At 49.2% G+C, this 15625-nt stretch overlaps 5 protein-coding genes across 5 annotated transcripts; 2 read left to right on the forward strand and 3 right to left on the reverse strand.

Moving 5' to 3' along the window:
• Nucleotides 1-546: 546 nt before the first annotated feature.
• On the reverse strand, nt 547-1608 carry CPAR01_15089 (uncharacterized protein; the record flags this gene model as incomplete). The annotated part of the gene is made up of 1 exon (XM_060499339.1): nt 547-1608. The coding sequence occupies one exon, from the start codon at nt 1606-1608 to the stop codon at nt 547-549; it is 1062 nt and encodes a 353-aa protein (XP_060341771.1).
• A 2241-nt stretch (nt 1609-3849) lies between these two features.
• Nucleotides 3850-4320, forward strand: CPAR01_15090 (uncharacterized protein; the record flags this gene model as incomplete). Its single annotated transcript, XM_060499340.1, has 1 exon — nt 3850-4320. One exon carries the CDS (start codon nt 3850-3852, stop codon nt 4318-4320), a length of 471 nt encoding a protein of 156 aa, XP_060341772.1.
• A 119-nt stretch (nt 4321-4439) lies between these two features.
• CPAR01_15091 (alcohol dehydrogenase GroES-like domain-containing protein) lies at nt 4440-5908 on the reverse strand (the record flags this gene model as incomplete). The annotated part of the gene is made up of 7 exons (XM_060499341.1): nt 4440-4536; nt 4638-4730; nt 4796-4824; nt 4880-5441; nt 5495-5641; nt 5699-5753; nt 5827-5908. The coding sequence occupies 7 exons, from the start codon at nt 5906-5908 to the stop codon at nt 4440-4442; spliced, it is 1065 nt and encodes a 354-aa protein (XP_060341773.1).
• A 4989-nt stretch (nt 5909-10897) lies between these two features.
• CPAR01_15092 (uncharacterized protein) lies at nt 10898-11200 on the reverse strand (the record flags this gene model as incomplete). Its single annotated transcript, XM_060499342.1, has 2 exons — nt 10898-11049; nt 11104-11200. The coding sequence occupies 2 exons, from the start codon at nt 11198-11200 to the stop codon at nt 10898-10900; spliced, it is 249 nt and encodes an 82-aa protein (XP_060341774.1).
• Nucleotides 11201-13867: 2667 nt separating this feature from the next.
• CPAR01_15093 (C2H2 type zinc finger protein) lies at nt 13868-15503 on the forward strand (the record flags this gene model as incomplete). The annotated part of the gene is made up of 2 exons (XM_060499343.1): nt 13868-15270; nt 15386-15503. 2 exons carry the CDS (start codon nt 13868-13870, stop codon nt 15501-15503), a joined length of 1521 nt encoding a protein of 506 aa, XP_060341775.1.
• Between the last annotated feature and the right edge of the window lie 122 nt (nt 15504-15625).

Here is a 15625-nt window from a genome sequence, read left to right on the forward strand (position 1 = left end):
TACGGAGTACCTTAGAGGCTTTTGATTGTTTAGCGTTCTGGAGCTGGTCAGGCGTCCATGTGAGACTCTGACGGGTTAGCCTCGATGTTAACCATCAACGTGGGTTGTGGGCCATGGTAAGCCAAGAGAGTAAATCAACCAAACGAAAATTTCTCTCACATCAGTTACTGCCCCGTCACCGTCAGTGAAAGAAGAGAAGGAAAACCCCAAAGTCATTTGAAAGTGGTCGGCAGCGGATTTGTTTCATCAAATCTGGTGAGTATAGCAAAGCCACTCTAACCTTGAGTGGAATCTGATATAGGCCGTGCAAGCGACATTGTTCAGAACCATGTTATCTTCAGTTAATATATGCATTCACCTGCCCGCTAGGATCTCTATGAGGTGCATCATAACTGGGAATCATCTTGTGCTCCTGACCATTGACAAAAATCAAGTGGCATCGCGGGAAGGATAAACATCACTTTCAGCAAATAAAGATGTCATTGCGTATTGTATTACTCTTCGTGTATAGGTATCTCGTCTGTGGCTTAATCCCACGTTACTAGCCTATTTCTTTTCCTTGGGCTTCTTGTCCTTGATGTTGTTGTAATGGTGAACTCCCATCTCCTTATCTTTGGCCAGACGCTCCTCATCTTCTTTGCTGAGCGGCACGCCTTCAATGCTCTTCACTTTCTTACCCTCGAAGAACATCATCAAGCCTCCTATGGCAGCCGCCAAACAAGCAAGCGCAACGAAAAGACCGGTGGACCAACTGGGTCGATCGAATCTGTTCATTCCCCACATGAAGCCGGAGAGAACACACTGCAAGAATGTGTTCCACACATTGAACCAGATGACGAAGTCCATTTTCCAAATTGCTGTGGGAGGTGCTCGAACTCCAGTGAGGGGAGCGTTTGGAATAGCTTTCTCGGGGTGCGGAATGTGCAACACAGGCCGTTCGTTTGCCAGCTCCGTGACGTTTTCGGGGCCAATATGGACAGGGAGTTGGTCAGACCCAGGCAAACGGAACCATCCGCGGTGTATACCCGCAAGCCGGCCAAGAGCTTCAGGTTTCTTCAGGATGCGATACTGCATCAAGAAATACAAATCACGGAATCTCCACGGCGCCAATCCGAATCCTGTGACGCAGAACAGAGCGTTCAAAATCTGTGAATCCCATTCGATCCATTTGCGCCGGGGAGAGTTGATATCGTTGCATGTCGGGTAGCACATTGCCGGGGACGCATTGCAAAGTAGCAGAAACAGCATGCCGCCCCAAGCAACGACATTCAGGCCGTAGAGAACGACGAAGAAGCCGAGGGGCGTGCAGGTGTAATTCCAGAATGCTTTTGCGCCAATTTTCATAGACTGCGACTTGGTGTGTGCGGGTGGGAAGTGGTAGCCGTTGTCGTAGGGTTCGTACAGTTCGTGCTCTGCAGTGGCCACGGTAGCGGAGGCGGCACTGGTTGGTATTCTTCCTTCAACATCTTGTTTTTTATCTTCATTAAGGTTGCTGTTATTGCTGTCGGAGAACTTCGTCTCGGTTGTGGACTGATCGGAGTTAGGGTGGTCCAGCGGCGCGTTCCTGTCCTTCTCGCTGCTGTCCAGTGAAGAATCTGGGCGAGACATTGCGTCGGATTCCAGAAGCTTTTGTTGCTGTCTGATATAGACGCCTTCAGGGCCTTCGGTCCCTCGAGACGTATGCTTGCTGCTGACCCAGAAGGAATAGCAACGTGTTTCGGTATCGCCCGCTGCAGATTGGTGTAAGTGCGGCGTGTGATCCGTACAGACGAGCCCCCGTGTGTCGACCGCGAGAGTGTTTCTGATTCGGAATCGTTCGAGTATCTGATGCTGGGTTGAAGACCAGCTGTAAAGATCGATGACGATTCGACAAACAGCGTAGGAAAGAAAGGTCTGGTGCGGTAGGTCCTACTCAAAGTGCTTTTGTGGATAACGATGTACCGCTGGTGTTGTCGAAGAAATGAATAATTAGAGACTAACACAGCAACACGCAAGACCGAGTCGTTGGCAGAAAACTGCTGCCAGGAAGCAGCGACGAAGAACCGGCGGGGGTCAATAAAGGGTATCTTTGAATATCCGACCTAGTAAACGGGAAAGGCAGCTGGCGCGGCGTGGGAGAGGAAGAGTGATTCGGAGAATTCAATCAAAAAAATAAAACAAGGTACGGCGATTGTCAAAGAGGTGTTATGTGGGGGCCGGTGTCGAAGAAAAGCAGGAGAGGAAAGGAAGAAGTGCATGCCACAATGCTGAGCCAGGGTCGGAGGATATAGCAAAGTGCCCAAGAGTCCTGGGGGGGGGGGGGGACGGGCTGGGTCTAGGCCTTTAGTGGTGGAAAGGGGCGGAACATGGGAAATGCGTAATGGAATGAGACGCTAATAAGCACCGACCTTGGGAAGGAAGATTGGACTTCCATTGATGGACGGATGGACTCCCCGTATATGCCTGCCCTGCTAGATGGTAGCCTGTGCCTTGAAGGAGGGGCGGCCAAAGTTCTCCGTCCAGGCGTGACAGGCTGCTTCATTGTCAACCTGTCAGAGGCTAGAGCCTGTTTGCCGTGGGCTACGGCCAATAGACACTGTCCGCATGGAAACGCTGGTGTCCATCTCAAGTGATCTAGGGGCAGGAACCACAAACCAGCCGTCGCAAATCTGGACCCTTACGTCAATACGCGTACGATGGACCGGGAATACACTTTGTTAGGTACTTTGCACGACCACAGCCACTGCAGATTGTGTGACAACACGCGCAGTGAGGTCAGCGACACAACCACACAGCCTGCCTTTCGGTACGTACTCATGACGGGATCTGGGAGGCATGTGCACGTATTTGCCCCAAACCTTGGCTGTTGGTTGGCTCGCGTTTCCGTCGGTTACGTAGGTTGACCAGGATTATCAGAAGTGGACCGTGGATGCCGATGAGCTGTGCTTTGCTCTGTGGGTTTTGTCTCAACTCTTCAGAGCCACAGAGCATTTGAATTTGAGTTGCCGGCCTGCCGGTGGATTCGTTCAGACATTCAAGCTATGACATTCTTGTATAAATGACGATTGCCGCTGCAGCTCTCATATTCAAGTAGTCGCAAGAAATACAATATCTTCTTCTTCTTCTTCTTGGGAATAGGTACCGCAGAATGGATTAAGATAGCAATCATCAACACCAACCATCCCATTCTTGGTTTAAGTGAGACAAGCCAATTAGGATGGGTGAGGAACCGTTGCTGTGTGCCTGGCTAAAAACATCAGCTTGGCCCAGGAGAGAAACATGACGGAGATTCACAAGCCTCAGAGCGGGGCTGAGAATAGGAAACGTAGGTGTGGCTTTGACAAGGCATGGATATTATGCACACTTCGGATCGTTTCGCTCCCTACTTACCTATGACGATGACTACATCCACCCGGCGGACAAGGTGCGCTGGACTAATAACATATGAGTATCTGTAAGGAGCAAATATGCCACAACAAAAACCTTTGTCCTCTTTCTCTGTTCCGCCTGCACCCACAGGCTAAACTGGGTGATTAATTTGCATCGGTAAGGTAAGGTAGGTGTAGGTAGGCACCTACTGGGACCAAACGCCACGGAGGTCCTGAAAGTACCGCAGAAGCCTCTATACGTGCATGATAGTGTCCCTTGATAGATATTTATGCATTTATCGATGACACAGCAAATCGTTTGCCAAGGAGCACCTCTGATTGGCATACCGACAGTCTTATTGGGGCCACTTGTCTTGAGAACCTTGAGAACTCTTCAACGACAACCGTAACAACTTCCTCGGTGACTTTGGTCTTCTCAAACATATATTACGCCCTAGCAACTCCGTTTCTCCAACACCTCATCAAGATTGGATCAGGCGCAATGGCAACCGCAGAACATCTAACCAACCTTACCGATCTGGTCCTTGGCAACCTGCGAGATCAGCATGACTGGACTGATGTCGAGGTTCGGAGTGACGGGAAAAGCCGACAGCGTCCCATCATCACCGGCCTCCCGCCTAACAGGCTGTACATGCACCCAGACGAACAAATTGAGGTCTTGGAAATGGAACAGACCGCCGGCAAGCGCTCGAGCCAGGCCCCCGAGTATGAGTGGGTTCTCCCAGTGCATCTGGGCGAACAATGGACGCTGAGTTCTTTTGCTACAATTTTCGACTCCATCGACACTCTGCCACGAGAACTCGATCCAGCAAGCACCATCGATGGACCCCAGAAGCGGGATTGGCGTGGCACAGATCGTCAAAAGAGACTACTCCTTGCCGTGGTCCACGACGATTCGACCGTGTCTTATTACCTCATTCACGACGGTATCGTCAAGCCAAGACAGAATTAAGGCATTGATCCTATATCTATCTCAACATTCCAGCACCGCAACCGCAAACTCCATACTACTCCTGCTATCATGCTGAGTAGGGAGGCGACATCTTCTCGCTACGAGTTTTGTGCTTTCAATCAAGGAGTGAAAATAACTTTTTGGACCTTCATCTGATCGAACAATGCATATCCCTCAACCGCCTCGCTCAATGGCATAATGCGGTCGAACATAAACCTAATCAATGTCAGTTCCCGGACGAGGATAAGTGAGGTCGCGAATGTGTGCTCCCAATGGCGCGGGAATAAACCGAGCCATGGGGCATGGTCAGCACTCACCCAAGTTTGTCCTGCTTCTTCTCCAAGAGGGCGAGAGCCTCGGGGAAGATGGCCCGGACAGGACATCGACCCATCTGCAGCCTCAGGTTCTTGCTATGGAGGCAGTCAGCACCTTTCAGGCCACCAAACCTCCGCATAGTTGTCAATATCACACTCACCCATACGCTTCGGTACCGGTCCATGGAATCTAATCATGTGTCAGTAAGACGAACCGCAGCCTCAAAATTCAGATCGATACGGACCTCGCCATTATGGACGCCAATGCTAGCAATGACACCAAATGGCCTGATGATGTCGAAGGCAGTTCTGAGAGCTGGGCTCAGACCGACAACCTCAATAACGACATCAGCTCCGCGGCCATCAGTCACCTCCTTGATCCGCTTCTCCATGCCTGCACGATCAGTCTTGAAGTTCAAGGGCTCGGCTCCGAGGCTTCTAGCAAGCTCTAGGCGACTGTCTACGCTGTCAATGGCAAAAAGATGCTTGGGACGGTACTCGAGCGCCGAAATCACGGCACAAAGGCCGACGGGTCCGCAACCAATGACAACGGCGGTGGCGTTTGATCTCTCTTCTTCCTTGAGCAAGTTGAAGCCAGATTTGGCGCCGAAGAAGCCGGTTGGGAAGATATCGGCCATGAGAACCAGAGCATTGTCGGAGATGGTGGTTGGAGCCTTCATGGCGGTTCCGTCGGCATCAGGGATACGCACGTATTCAGCCTGACCGCCATCCAGCGCACCGCAGCCAAAGAGCTTGCTACGAGCGCAACGGGATGTGTACCCGTTCTTGCAATAGAAGCAATTCATGCTAGAGAACCATGTTGGAGGTTTATTCGGCACGGGAGAGTGAAGAGGACTTACCACGACGAGGTGAAGGGAGACACAACCCTGTCACCAATGTTCAAAGAGGTCACAGCGGCGCCTTTTTCAACAACCGTACCGGTGAACTCATGGCCCATGATGAAGCCTGTCTCGGAAGGCTGGTGGCCGCGGAAAACATGCAGTTCTCTAAGATTTGTGTGAGAAGGAAGGAAAAGGAGCACGGTGGACTAAGGAGTGCCTCACGAGCCGCACAGAGCCGTTGCCTGCACCTTGACGATTACGTCGCCATCGTCTTGGACTATGGAACTGGTCAGTGACAACTGGAAGCTGACATGAAGCTCACCGGGGAGCAGAAAGATGGGCAAGCGAACCGGTAGGGATGGGGCGTTGCTCGACGGATACAGATCGCGGTCCGTTGAAGACAACGGCGCGCATGGTTCCTGAGGTAGACATTGCGGGGGTTTGTTCGGATGGGTTTGGAAGTAGATCACAGTGAAGGCGTTGATTGAGATACGAGAGCTCTCGGATGAGAATGTTTGGAAATCTCCAGGGGTTGTGGCAGTCTCAGCAGAGGTAATGAGGAGCAATAAGAAGCCGAGGCACGCAGCCAGAAACACAGTCGTATTGGTCCTCGGTGATGCTGGATGATGTGGTTGTGAGGTGTGGTGAGGCACAGTTTGTATGCACGCCGGGCCAATCACCTCGCCCCCGCTCCCATTGCCGTTCATCGGAGCATCACTGTGCGAGCGAGTGCGTACACAGGGCGGGCAGTTGACGTGCACGAATAGAGATGAAGTGAAAAAGAGGATTAAAATCTGCCTACCCCGCGCAATTACCTAAGGCGGTTTTGTATCGGAGTAATTTGCGCTTTCGCCAGACATGTCGTGGAAAGTAGGTGATGAAGTGAATAAACCCCTTCCGTGGCAGCAAGTGTTGTAGCGTAAGATCGACATGGCATATCCTGAGTACAGTTTCTCGTAGAAGTCGACCGACAATCACTAGATAGGAATCACAAGTGCGGAAAGTAGGTTAGAGGTATCAGAGCTACGGTCGCTCTGCTCTGTATGAGTATAGTTCCTACAATGGAATGTAATGTCTGACCCTAGCATTCTGTTTTATGCGTTAGATTGTTCCTCGTCAAATAAAGGTAAAGATGCAAATCAGGCTTGACAAAGTCGCAGAGGGCGTTAGGTTGATGGCTGCGGCTCATATTGATTGACTCGGCGGGCAAGGGAAGCAGGATGCGTTAGATCTAAGTTGACTTGCCGCGGTCCCGAGTCTAAGTGCCCGGCACCATATTGAGAATAAAATACAGGGGTATTATTCATGCTAGGAGAGACTCTCGCGTTATCTGGGTCGATGTCCAATGAGGGTTCCAATAAAGTACCTGTGGATAAGTAAGATAGCGCACATGGCCGGTGGATGGACCTACTGTGTAGATAGTGAGGTACACGACGGATACCCCAAGTACCTAGAAAGTTGACAGACCAGCCGTCTGACAGCTCACAACCTTGAAGAGGGCTGGAATGGTTGGCGCCTTCTAGAAACTTACATAGAAACTTACCTTGGGGTGGCTTTCTATGCATACTACATGCCGTACCACGCGGGTGACGGATTTATCCGCCGTTCTTTCGAGCCAAACCTGCCACTTTAATAGCAAATAAAGGAATATATAGTAATTTTGTCTTTGGAAAAAAAAAAGGGGGGGGGGGCTTTTCTTTTTATAATTATATAATGTTCTATTCATTTTTTGAGCTTGTTAGGTATTGAATAAACCCTTGGGATAAGGAGAGAGCTTGAGAAAAGCGGCGGATGGATGTGTCACCTGCGTGCGTACCTAGGTGTACCTAGGGGTGGTGGATAGCGGCCCTGCCACCCTGAGCCAGATCCCCCGCTCGTACGTGCCACCACCTCTGTCTAAAAATCGGGGACCACTTTGCTGAAGAACCCCTCGTCTGGGGTAAGACGGGTAAGGTAGGGGGCAAAAGTCCCTCTTATCGCCGGTCGGGGAACAGAAGACGCCTTGGGATGCCAACGTCTTGGCCACAAAAGAGGACGTGACGGGGCTAGTCGGTCGGTTTCGTCCTGTTCATATTGCTTGAGTAAAATTGCATCCTCTTCGTTGGTACGGAGGATTGGGTGTAGTGATGGTGTCTGTTGATGACAGAAGGACGATCCCTAAGTTTCCTTGAAATATCCATACACTAAGATACCATTGCTAACGTCCCTTGGTTGTGGAAAGGAAGGGAGACAAGGGAAATACCGAGCCCAGCGTTTACATATGACACCCGACACCAAATGGAGTTTTGTAACTACCGGTTCAAGAACAGACTGGTGTCATTACCTTGTTGCAATTCTGGCATGTAATTTTTCTTTAATCTTGGGTACAGTGTGCTGATTTCTCCTGAGTGAGGTACGTCTGCGCCTCCGCCCATTTAAAGTAATGCGCCCAAAAAAAATGCACATAATTAAATATCAAATAATCATTCTATTATAATAATTATATAAAGCTATTAGATACTATTTTTTAAAATAAACTTTGAGATTTTAAGGTTATTAAATAACTCTTTATTACAAAAATAAATTTATTTACTTTATTATTTACTTTATTATTTACTTTATTATTTACTTTATTATTTACTTTATTATTAATATTATATAAGTATATTATAAGTTATATTAACTTATAGTTTTTATAAGTCACTATATATATTAATTATATAAGTAATACTACTTTTATAAGCTTATATAAGTAATAAAAAGTACTAAAAATATAAAAATATTTTTTAATTTTTTAAAAATAAATTTACGTATTTTAATTACGTATTTACTTACTCTAGCACGTATAGTTATAATGAGGTAATGCGGGATATTATTATAAAAGAATATATAAAAAAATATTTATATAGAAGTAAAAATATATGAATATAGGGGTAACAAGCGTATATAAAAGAGGTTTTTATAATAAAGAGAGTAATATAGTTAAATTACTATATAAGAAGTTGCTTACTTAACGAAAGGTCTAAGTAGGTAAATACACGCCTATATATAGGCATAAAAACCTCCTACTAGAATATTCCATTGCTTATTAATTATAAAATAATTAATAAGCGCATACGTAAGTGAATACGTAATCGTAGTACGTAATTCCGTCTCGAGAGGATTCTAGCTTATTCCGTTTCCTTCCAGTACTTTCCATTGCTCACGTAAGCTTATATAAGTAATATTGCTTACATAATCAATACCTATAATAATTTACGAAGAACGTAGATTATTATAGTATATAGTTTGCTTATGTAATACTGATAATAAGGCGAATAATAAGGTAAACAAAGTTACTTTCGTAACACTTATATATACGCTTCTTAATCATATTTTAATTAATAAGCTATAGGATATCTTAATAATAAGTTTTTATACTTATATATATATATATATATATACGTTTACTTACTTATTTAAACATTTCATTAAATAAATAACTTTTTATATTATAATTAAATTATATTACTTTTTCTTTAGTACGTATAGTTTTAACGAGGTAATATAAAATATTTCTATAAAAAATATAAAAAGTAAATATTTATATAAAAATAAGAATATATAAATATAAGGGTAATAAGCGTATATAAAAGAAGTTTTTATAATAAAAAGAGTTATATAATAAAATTACTATATAAGAAGTTATTTATTTAATAAAAGGTCTAAATAGGTAAATATATACCTATATATAGAGTCTATGGAGATAGTAGGAGTATCTACTGATACTGTGTGTTAATACTATGTAACCGATATCGAGAATCGCCCGAGCAGCCAGCAAAAGTAGAAATAAAAAAAAAACAAATAAAGTTAAAGATAGCCCCTAATGAGGCAGGCCGGACCCTAAAAGGTTGTAGTAGAATAAATTGCTTTAATTACTACGTTCTTGCAAAGAGGACTCCTGAGTGAGGTACGTGGGAAGGAGACATGGAGATGGGTGGAATGTTGCGACTTGTGCAGAGTAGTAGCTCAGCGTCAAGGTAGCTAGCTAGTCCCCCATCCCATTGAAAGCTAACAAGTAAGGTATAGGTACTTTACTCCGCAAAGAAGAGAAGTAGCGAAAAGAAGGGTCTCCTTGCTTGACCGCCTTGGGCTTGGCCAATGAGGCAGCCCGAGTCAGCTCGCTCTAGGCCGATTGCATGTATAGATGATTGAGGCTTAGAGGCTTAGCGGCTTGGACGCATGGATCAATCACGGGCAATGGTGGCATGGGAAGGGGGACTCTGGAGGGTTCTATTGAACGATTGGACAGAACGGAGCAAAGTGGGCTCCGTCTAAGTTGATGCAGCGAGTGGCAGGTCTTCGATGGGAAGGAAGGCTTGTGAGGGGTTAATGTTGGACTTGGCTTGGAGAGGAGCCCATCTAGTGTGGGGTAATAACGAACGAGCCGAGAGGTAAGGTATCCGTCCGAATAGTTGCACACCAGCCCGACATCTTGGTCTGCACTGATGTACCTAAGGGAAGCAGTAGACGATAGGTAAACAATTCCGCCGATCGGTTGATTGAAGACGAGGCAAATTTTGAGTTGTTGAAGCGGAGGGGGAAAAGAAAACCCGAGAGAGAGAATAACAATCATCCACGCCTAGGGTTGCTTAGCAGAGTTCGAACTTGCAGATCAGTAAGGTGAGTGTGGTTAGGTGCAAGACTAACGCGCGGGGATGGCTCAACGGATGACTTGATGTTTTGGTCAAGTGTTTGTTGACTTGGATACACACACACACGAACACACACACACACACACACACTAGGCACCCACCCTCTTCGTCCAAATCGTTCCATTCCAGTTCCAAGGTTCATATTTCCTCAAGCCAAGGCCGCACTGCAAACCTGCGATTTGGAAAGGCGAGTTGACGGAAACATTGCCGGAGCTTTGCAGAAGAAAGTGAAGAGCAAGAAAGGGTGGGTAGACAGGAATCGTCAGGTGCGGTGACTCGTGAAGTGAACCAGAGTGTACAGAATAAGGTAGGGCTTTCCAAGTTCCAGCTTGGGCCTGGCCCGACGGCGACCAGTGACCAGCACTGATCAGGGACATGGCCCCCATGCCTCGGATTGAGCCTCCACTTCCGTCCCATTCGTCCATCCATTACATTGGGTGCGGCTAATTGTCATTGACAAAGGTAACTCCCGCTCGTACAGTGATAGTGTACAAGTTGTTGCGAACTTGCAAAATACCAAGACCTGCGGAAAGGGCCTCGCCCAAGAATAGAGATTACGGAGTACCTAGGCATTAGTGATCTGTCAACCGAATTGGGTGAAAACTCCACGGGCTTCATTCTCCATGTATGGACTACCTAGGGTAGAATGCTCTGTCCATAGCTCAACCTCATGTGCGTCGTACGGAGTAGGTACCTCGTGCGCAGTACCTGCCGCATTCCTTGGGGATGCCCCGGTCATTGTCAGCCTTCATTTCCTCCGCGATCCGTCTTGTGCTCGTCCACCAGCCACCGGCTTTCTTGCACTTTTTCCACAATGGTCTCGTTTCGTTCCTTGTGGCCTTTGCGCATGATGCCGTTTTTCAGTGGACCATGGGCTTGCGGTGCCGTGTTTCCGCAACTCTGCATTGCTCAAAGTCAACCAAAGGATGAAAACAATGACGGAAGGCTGACTACCTGACTGTCCTCCCAATCTTCCGAAGGAGGGAAATGACGCTTTCCTCAAGGTAAGATATAGTGAGATGCAGAAAGGGCATACGGATACAAAGGTCATCTTGCCGAGGGAAATTTCTTATCCGATGTAATTGCGAGGTTTTACTATACCGTCCGCATAGAACCTGGCAGGATGGCTCTCCCCTCCTTCTCCAAGTTTTTTCCTTTGTGATAGTACTGCCGTCCGATCCTGCAGACTGTTCCATCCCATCTTGACCATCATTCGAAATGCGGTACCGGTACTTCGTCCCTTCTGCCCATCCATGTATAGATTATACTTTCGAAGTCACTCCCCATAGAATGAAGTCTCCCCAGTCCGTCTAGGGTTCCCGCCGCGGCATTCTCATCCTTGCGCCTTTCAACGAGCATTTCGAGTGCCTGGGTGACCATTGATGCTGGGTGACAATCTGACAAGTGTAACATGGAAACCAGCTCTCTCGACTGCTTGTGGTAATGTCACTTGATGAGACTAAAAACCCTCTCTTTCCCCGCCTCCTATCATGCCCCCGCGCTAAACACAGATAAAGCGGTGCATGGCAAATTTGTGAGAAAACTGCTGGTCCAGGTTCTTGGTAACCTCTTAGCTCGGCGCTGAATCGATCCTGGGTCGTTCCTTGCCGAGATAAGCCCATCCGCCGCATCTACGACCGCAAGTAAGGCCGTTGGCGCCTAGTCAAGACTGTGATGATGCTCACCCACGTCGAGGGCACGCCGCACAAGAGGGAGTGCGACGAAGATACCCTTGTTGAACCAGGCCGCCGTGTCTTTTTACTGAACATTGATGTGACATAGAGGCACGTCGATCTTACTCTTGCACATTTCATCGCATGAGGCCTTCCCGCTCTTCAGCCTGCCTTGTAGCGCAGCCTGTAAATGCGAATACCTAGGAGCATTGCCCTGCTGGTCTCTCGGAACCGTTGTCGTGCCTCGCTCTGTATACAGTACCGATCAAACATGCTTGCCAGGCCCGGAAGTGAGGCGCAACGGGAACGCAACCAGGGACGGGGCCGGGAACAAATGAGTGAGAGGGAGACAGAGAGGGGGGGGGGGCAGCAGAGGAAGGGAAAGAGATAGAGAAGGAGGCAGAGAGAGAGAGAGAGACTGGACAAGCCTGCGGAGGAGGCAGGGAGGGCGGCTGAGAAAGGGGAAAAGGTACGTAGACTTGCACTTCATTACTGCCCGCTCCGTGTACCACCACCGAAATATCTCCAAGGCACTGTACTATGTATGTGCCTTATTGCTTATCCTTAGGTATCTGTACTTTGCACTACGCATGTAAAGCAACTCTTGTACCTCGACCTATGGACCGGTACTCCTGCGGCCTGCCTGATCTTTACTTAGCCTCATATTTCGAGGAATCCTTTCCCTTATTTCGTACTCATAACCCTTAGTAAGTATCCCTACTCTTTGGATACCTGGGTAGGTACCTCTCCTTACCCCATCTCGCCATCTGAGGTGTGTAGTGTGCCCGCAATCCCTATGCGCGCTTCCGCCCATCCCATATCCACTTTCTCAGTGACTCGGCTTCTTCATCTCTTCTCGCCTCCACGTCCCCCCTCCTCCTTCCCCCAAAATCCGCTTTTGTTCATCGCTAGGGTCACGCGGTCCCTTGAATCTATCTGTGGCACTGGGCGAATCTCTCATACGCTTCCAAGAAATTATGCGCTAACAGTAAAGGACAGCCTCCCTCCCGCTGAGTACCTTGGAGAAGCAAGAACCGGATGGGGACCTTTTTGCAACATGAACAACTCGCTCCTGTTTGACTCTGAGGTGCTGTTGTCGCGCCCCTCAATCTCTTTACCGCCTTCGTCTCTTGCCTGGTTGTCTAAGGTAGACGAGACTGTTCATCTGTACCTCGCCCAAATTTTGTTACTTTTGTCACCTATCGTAGGTACGGATTCTTGACCTTACCTCATCGGCACCCCGTCCGACGACGGGCCAAGATACCTACCTACCTGTCCTCCAACCCGTCCGACCTACCGCTTCCACTACCGCTACCGCTGCCACTGCCGCTCACTCAACTTGTGTTCTACACCCGACTATTGCTGACCCTCGCTCGCCCTGCCTCGTGCATCCATCTGCATGGTTGCCGTCCCTGGGCGCCCTCTTTTATCCGTCAAAGAATCACGCACCCGACTGACTCCCGCGCTTGCTCCTCATTCTCCCCACACCCCCTGCTCGAGGCCACACCGACCTCCGTCTTTGACATCCAAACGTCGCCGCATCCCATCCTCCAACTCCCGGCCGCCCTCCATCTTTCAGTCCGCTCTTCCTCCCAGTCCTCCTACCTGCACCTGCATATCACCTTCTCGACTCCCTCATCGGCTGCTTTCTCCCGGAGTCCACGACGGCGGCGATAGCTGTCTCGGGGCCGACTTCTCGCGACGCGCAATACTCCCTCTATCACTTGCCGACTTCATCGTCCTCGAAGCGACGCTGTCTTTGTCGCTCCCCTCGGCCCCAACAGCTGCCGCCTTGCGCAAAAAGGGACCATAGCAGCGCAACCTACTGATACCCCGTGGCGCCTCGCGGCCATCGTTTTCTACTTACCGCCCCTCCAAAGTCGACCCTTCCTTCGCCGCTGTTACCGTCAGTTTTACGACAACCGTTCTGGCCGTCTCTGTCGCTAGCCACCCGTCGTTGCTGCGACCCTTACCCTGCAACTTGCCCCATGGCGGCTTGATATCGCTTGCGCTGTGAGCCACGACACTCTCCGGTAGCGACAACTATGACTGCGTCGGCTGTTCAAAGCCACATGCACCACACAGCTGCGAGCGACTGTTACGACCCCGATGACGTCCTCCCTCACGATAGCCCCCAAATGCAAGCTCACCGCCCCAGACTACAGCCCTCACCCAGTCCTCCGCCTGCTCTGAGCCCTAGCCGAAAGTCGTTCCACGGTCGTCGCAAGGTCGAGCCCATTCAAGGCGATGCCGTGTTAGTGGCTCATCTCGGAAACGGCAGACAGCCAGACGTCGCCCAGGCCGCCGCTCTTGAACCCCTTGCCTCTGACAACGGATCTGAATCTGAGTCTTCTTCCCCAACCTCTCCTGAGCGCGACATGGACAAATCGGCGGAACCTTTCGATCTCAAGATTCTCGCTGCCGGCGCCTTGGCTTTCACTTCACCTGGTGCTCCAGAGCCATCTGTCCCAGTTACCAATTCTACTGCTGGAGCACTCAAAATCGATCAATCGCGCTCAGGAGAGAGACCCCGGGTTCAACATGAGGCATTGCCTTTAGGTCCTGGCAGTCGGGAGTTGCCCATTCGCGATGATCGGCCAAGTCATGGCTTAGCTGCCCCAGCTGTCGTTTACTCTGCTGGGGACAAGTACACTTCTCGTCGTTCCGCGCCTAGTCTTTGCCAGGCCGAGGTCACGTCCCCGATGAGCCCTCCACAGTCTGCTCCCAGTGGTCTTCCTCCACTTCTGGACTCCCCCAAGTCCGATGGCAGCGGTCATGGTCCATTACCATCTATCAGATCCCAGCTTGGGGACTTGCAGCGCCTGGCAGATACTGCTAGAAGTCCTGAGCATGATCTGGGTTCTGCGCGACACACGGCTTCATATCCCCGGTCGCCACCAACCAATATCCCCCGACTACCCTCACTCGCCGGGCTTCCAATCGGTCACACATCACCTCCAATTTCGCCCAATGAAGGCTTTCGTAGAGACCACCCATCGCCTGCGCATCCTCTAGCCGTTGTCAGTCCTTACTACTACGCGTCTTCATCGAGCGGTGGCCATCACAGACAAAGTACCGACTATAGTAGCGGTACAGCAGAAACCCCGAGCACTGATCAGACCGCTTCAACGCCCGCCACGTCTGTGGCGGATCGAATGAGCATCGACGGTCTTACAAATCCTCAGGCAGGTTATGTCTGCACCTTCTCGGGATGCAACGCGGCACCATTCCAAACTCAGTACTTGCTCAACTCGCACGCGAATGTTCACTCATCTGCTCGACCACACTACTGCTCTGTCAAAGGCTGCCCTCGGAGTGAGGGTGGCAAAGGGTTCAAGAGAAAGAATGAGATGATCAGGCACGGGCTCGTTCACGAATCTCCGGGATATGTATGCCCTTTCTGTCCTGACCGAGAGCACAAGTATCCTCGGCCAGATAATCTTCAGAGGTAAGATGAATCCATATGTTTGTCACACATCCTGATCAATCTAAACCCCCCACAAACGTGTTGTTGCTGTCAGGTAGTTGATTTCGGCTGTGGACGTAACTAATTGAGTATGCAGACATGTTCGGGTACACCACGTGGATAAAGATAAGGACGACCCTGCTTTGCGGGATGTGTTGTCACAGAGACCAGATGGGCCAAATCGCGGCCGACGACGCAGAGGAGGACCTGTCTAATCAACTGAGCAATGTGCCATCTGGTACTTTTCACGTAAATACTTTTTTTTTCTTCTCCTTTCCTCTTTTATGGGCTGTTCGGCACCGACGACATCTTGCCAGAATGTCGGAATGAGCATATA

This window comes from Colletotrichum paranaense (assembly GCF_030867605.1).
Source record: "Colletotrichum paranaense strain IMI 384185 chromosome Unknown Scaffold_18.1, whole genome shotgun sequence".
NCBI classification, from domain to species: domain Eukaryota; kingdom Fungi; phylum Ascomycota; class Sordariomycetes; order Glomerellales; family Glomerellaceae; genus Colletotrichum; species Colletotrichum paranaense.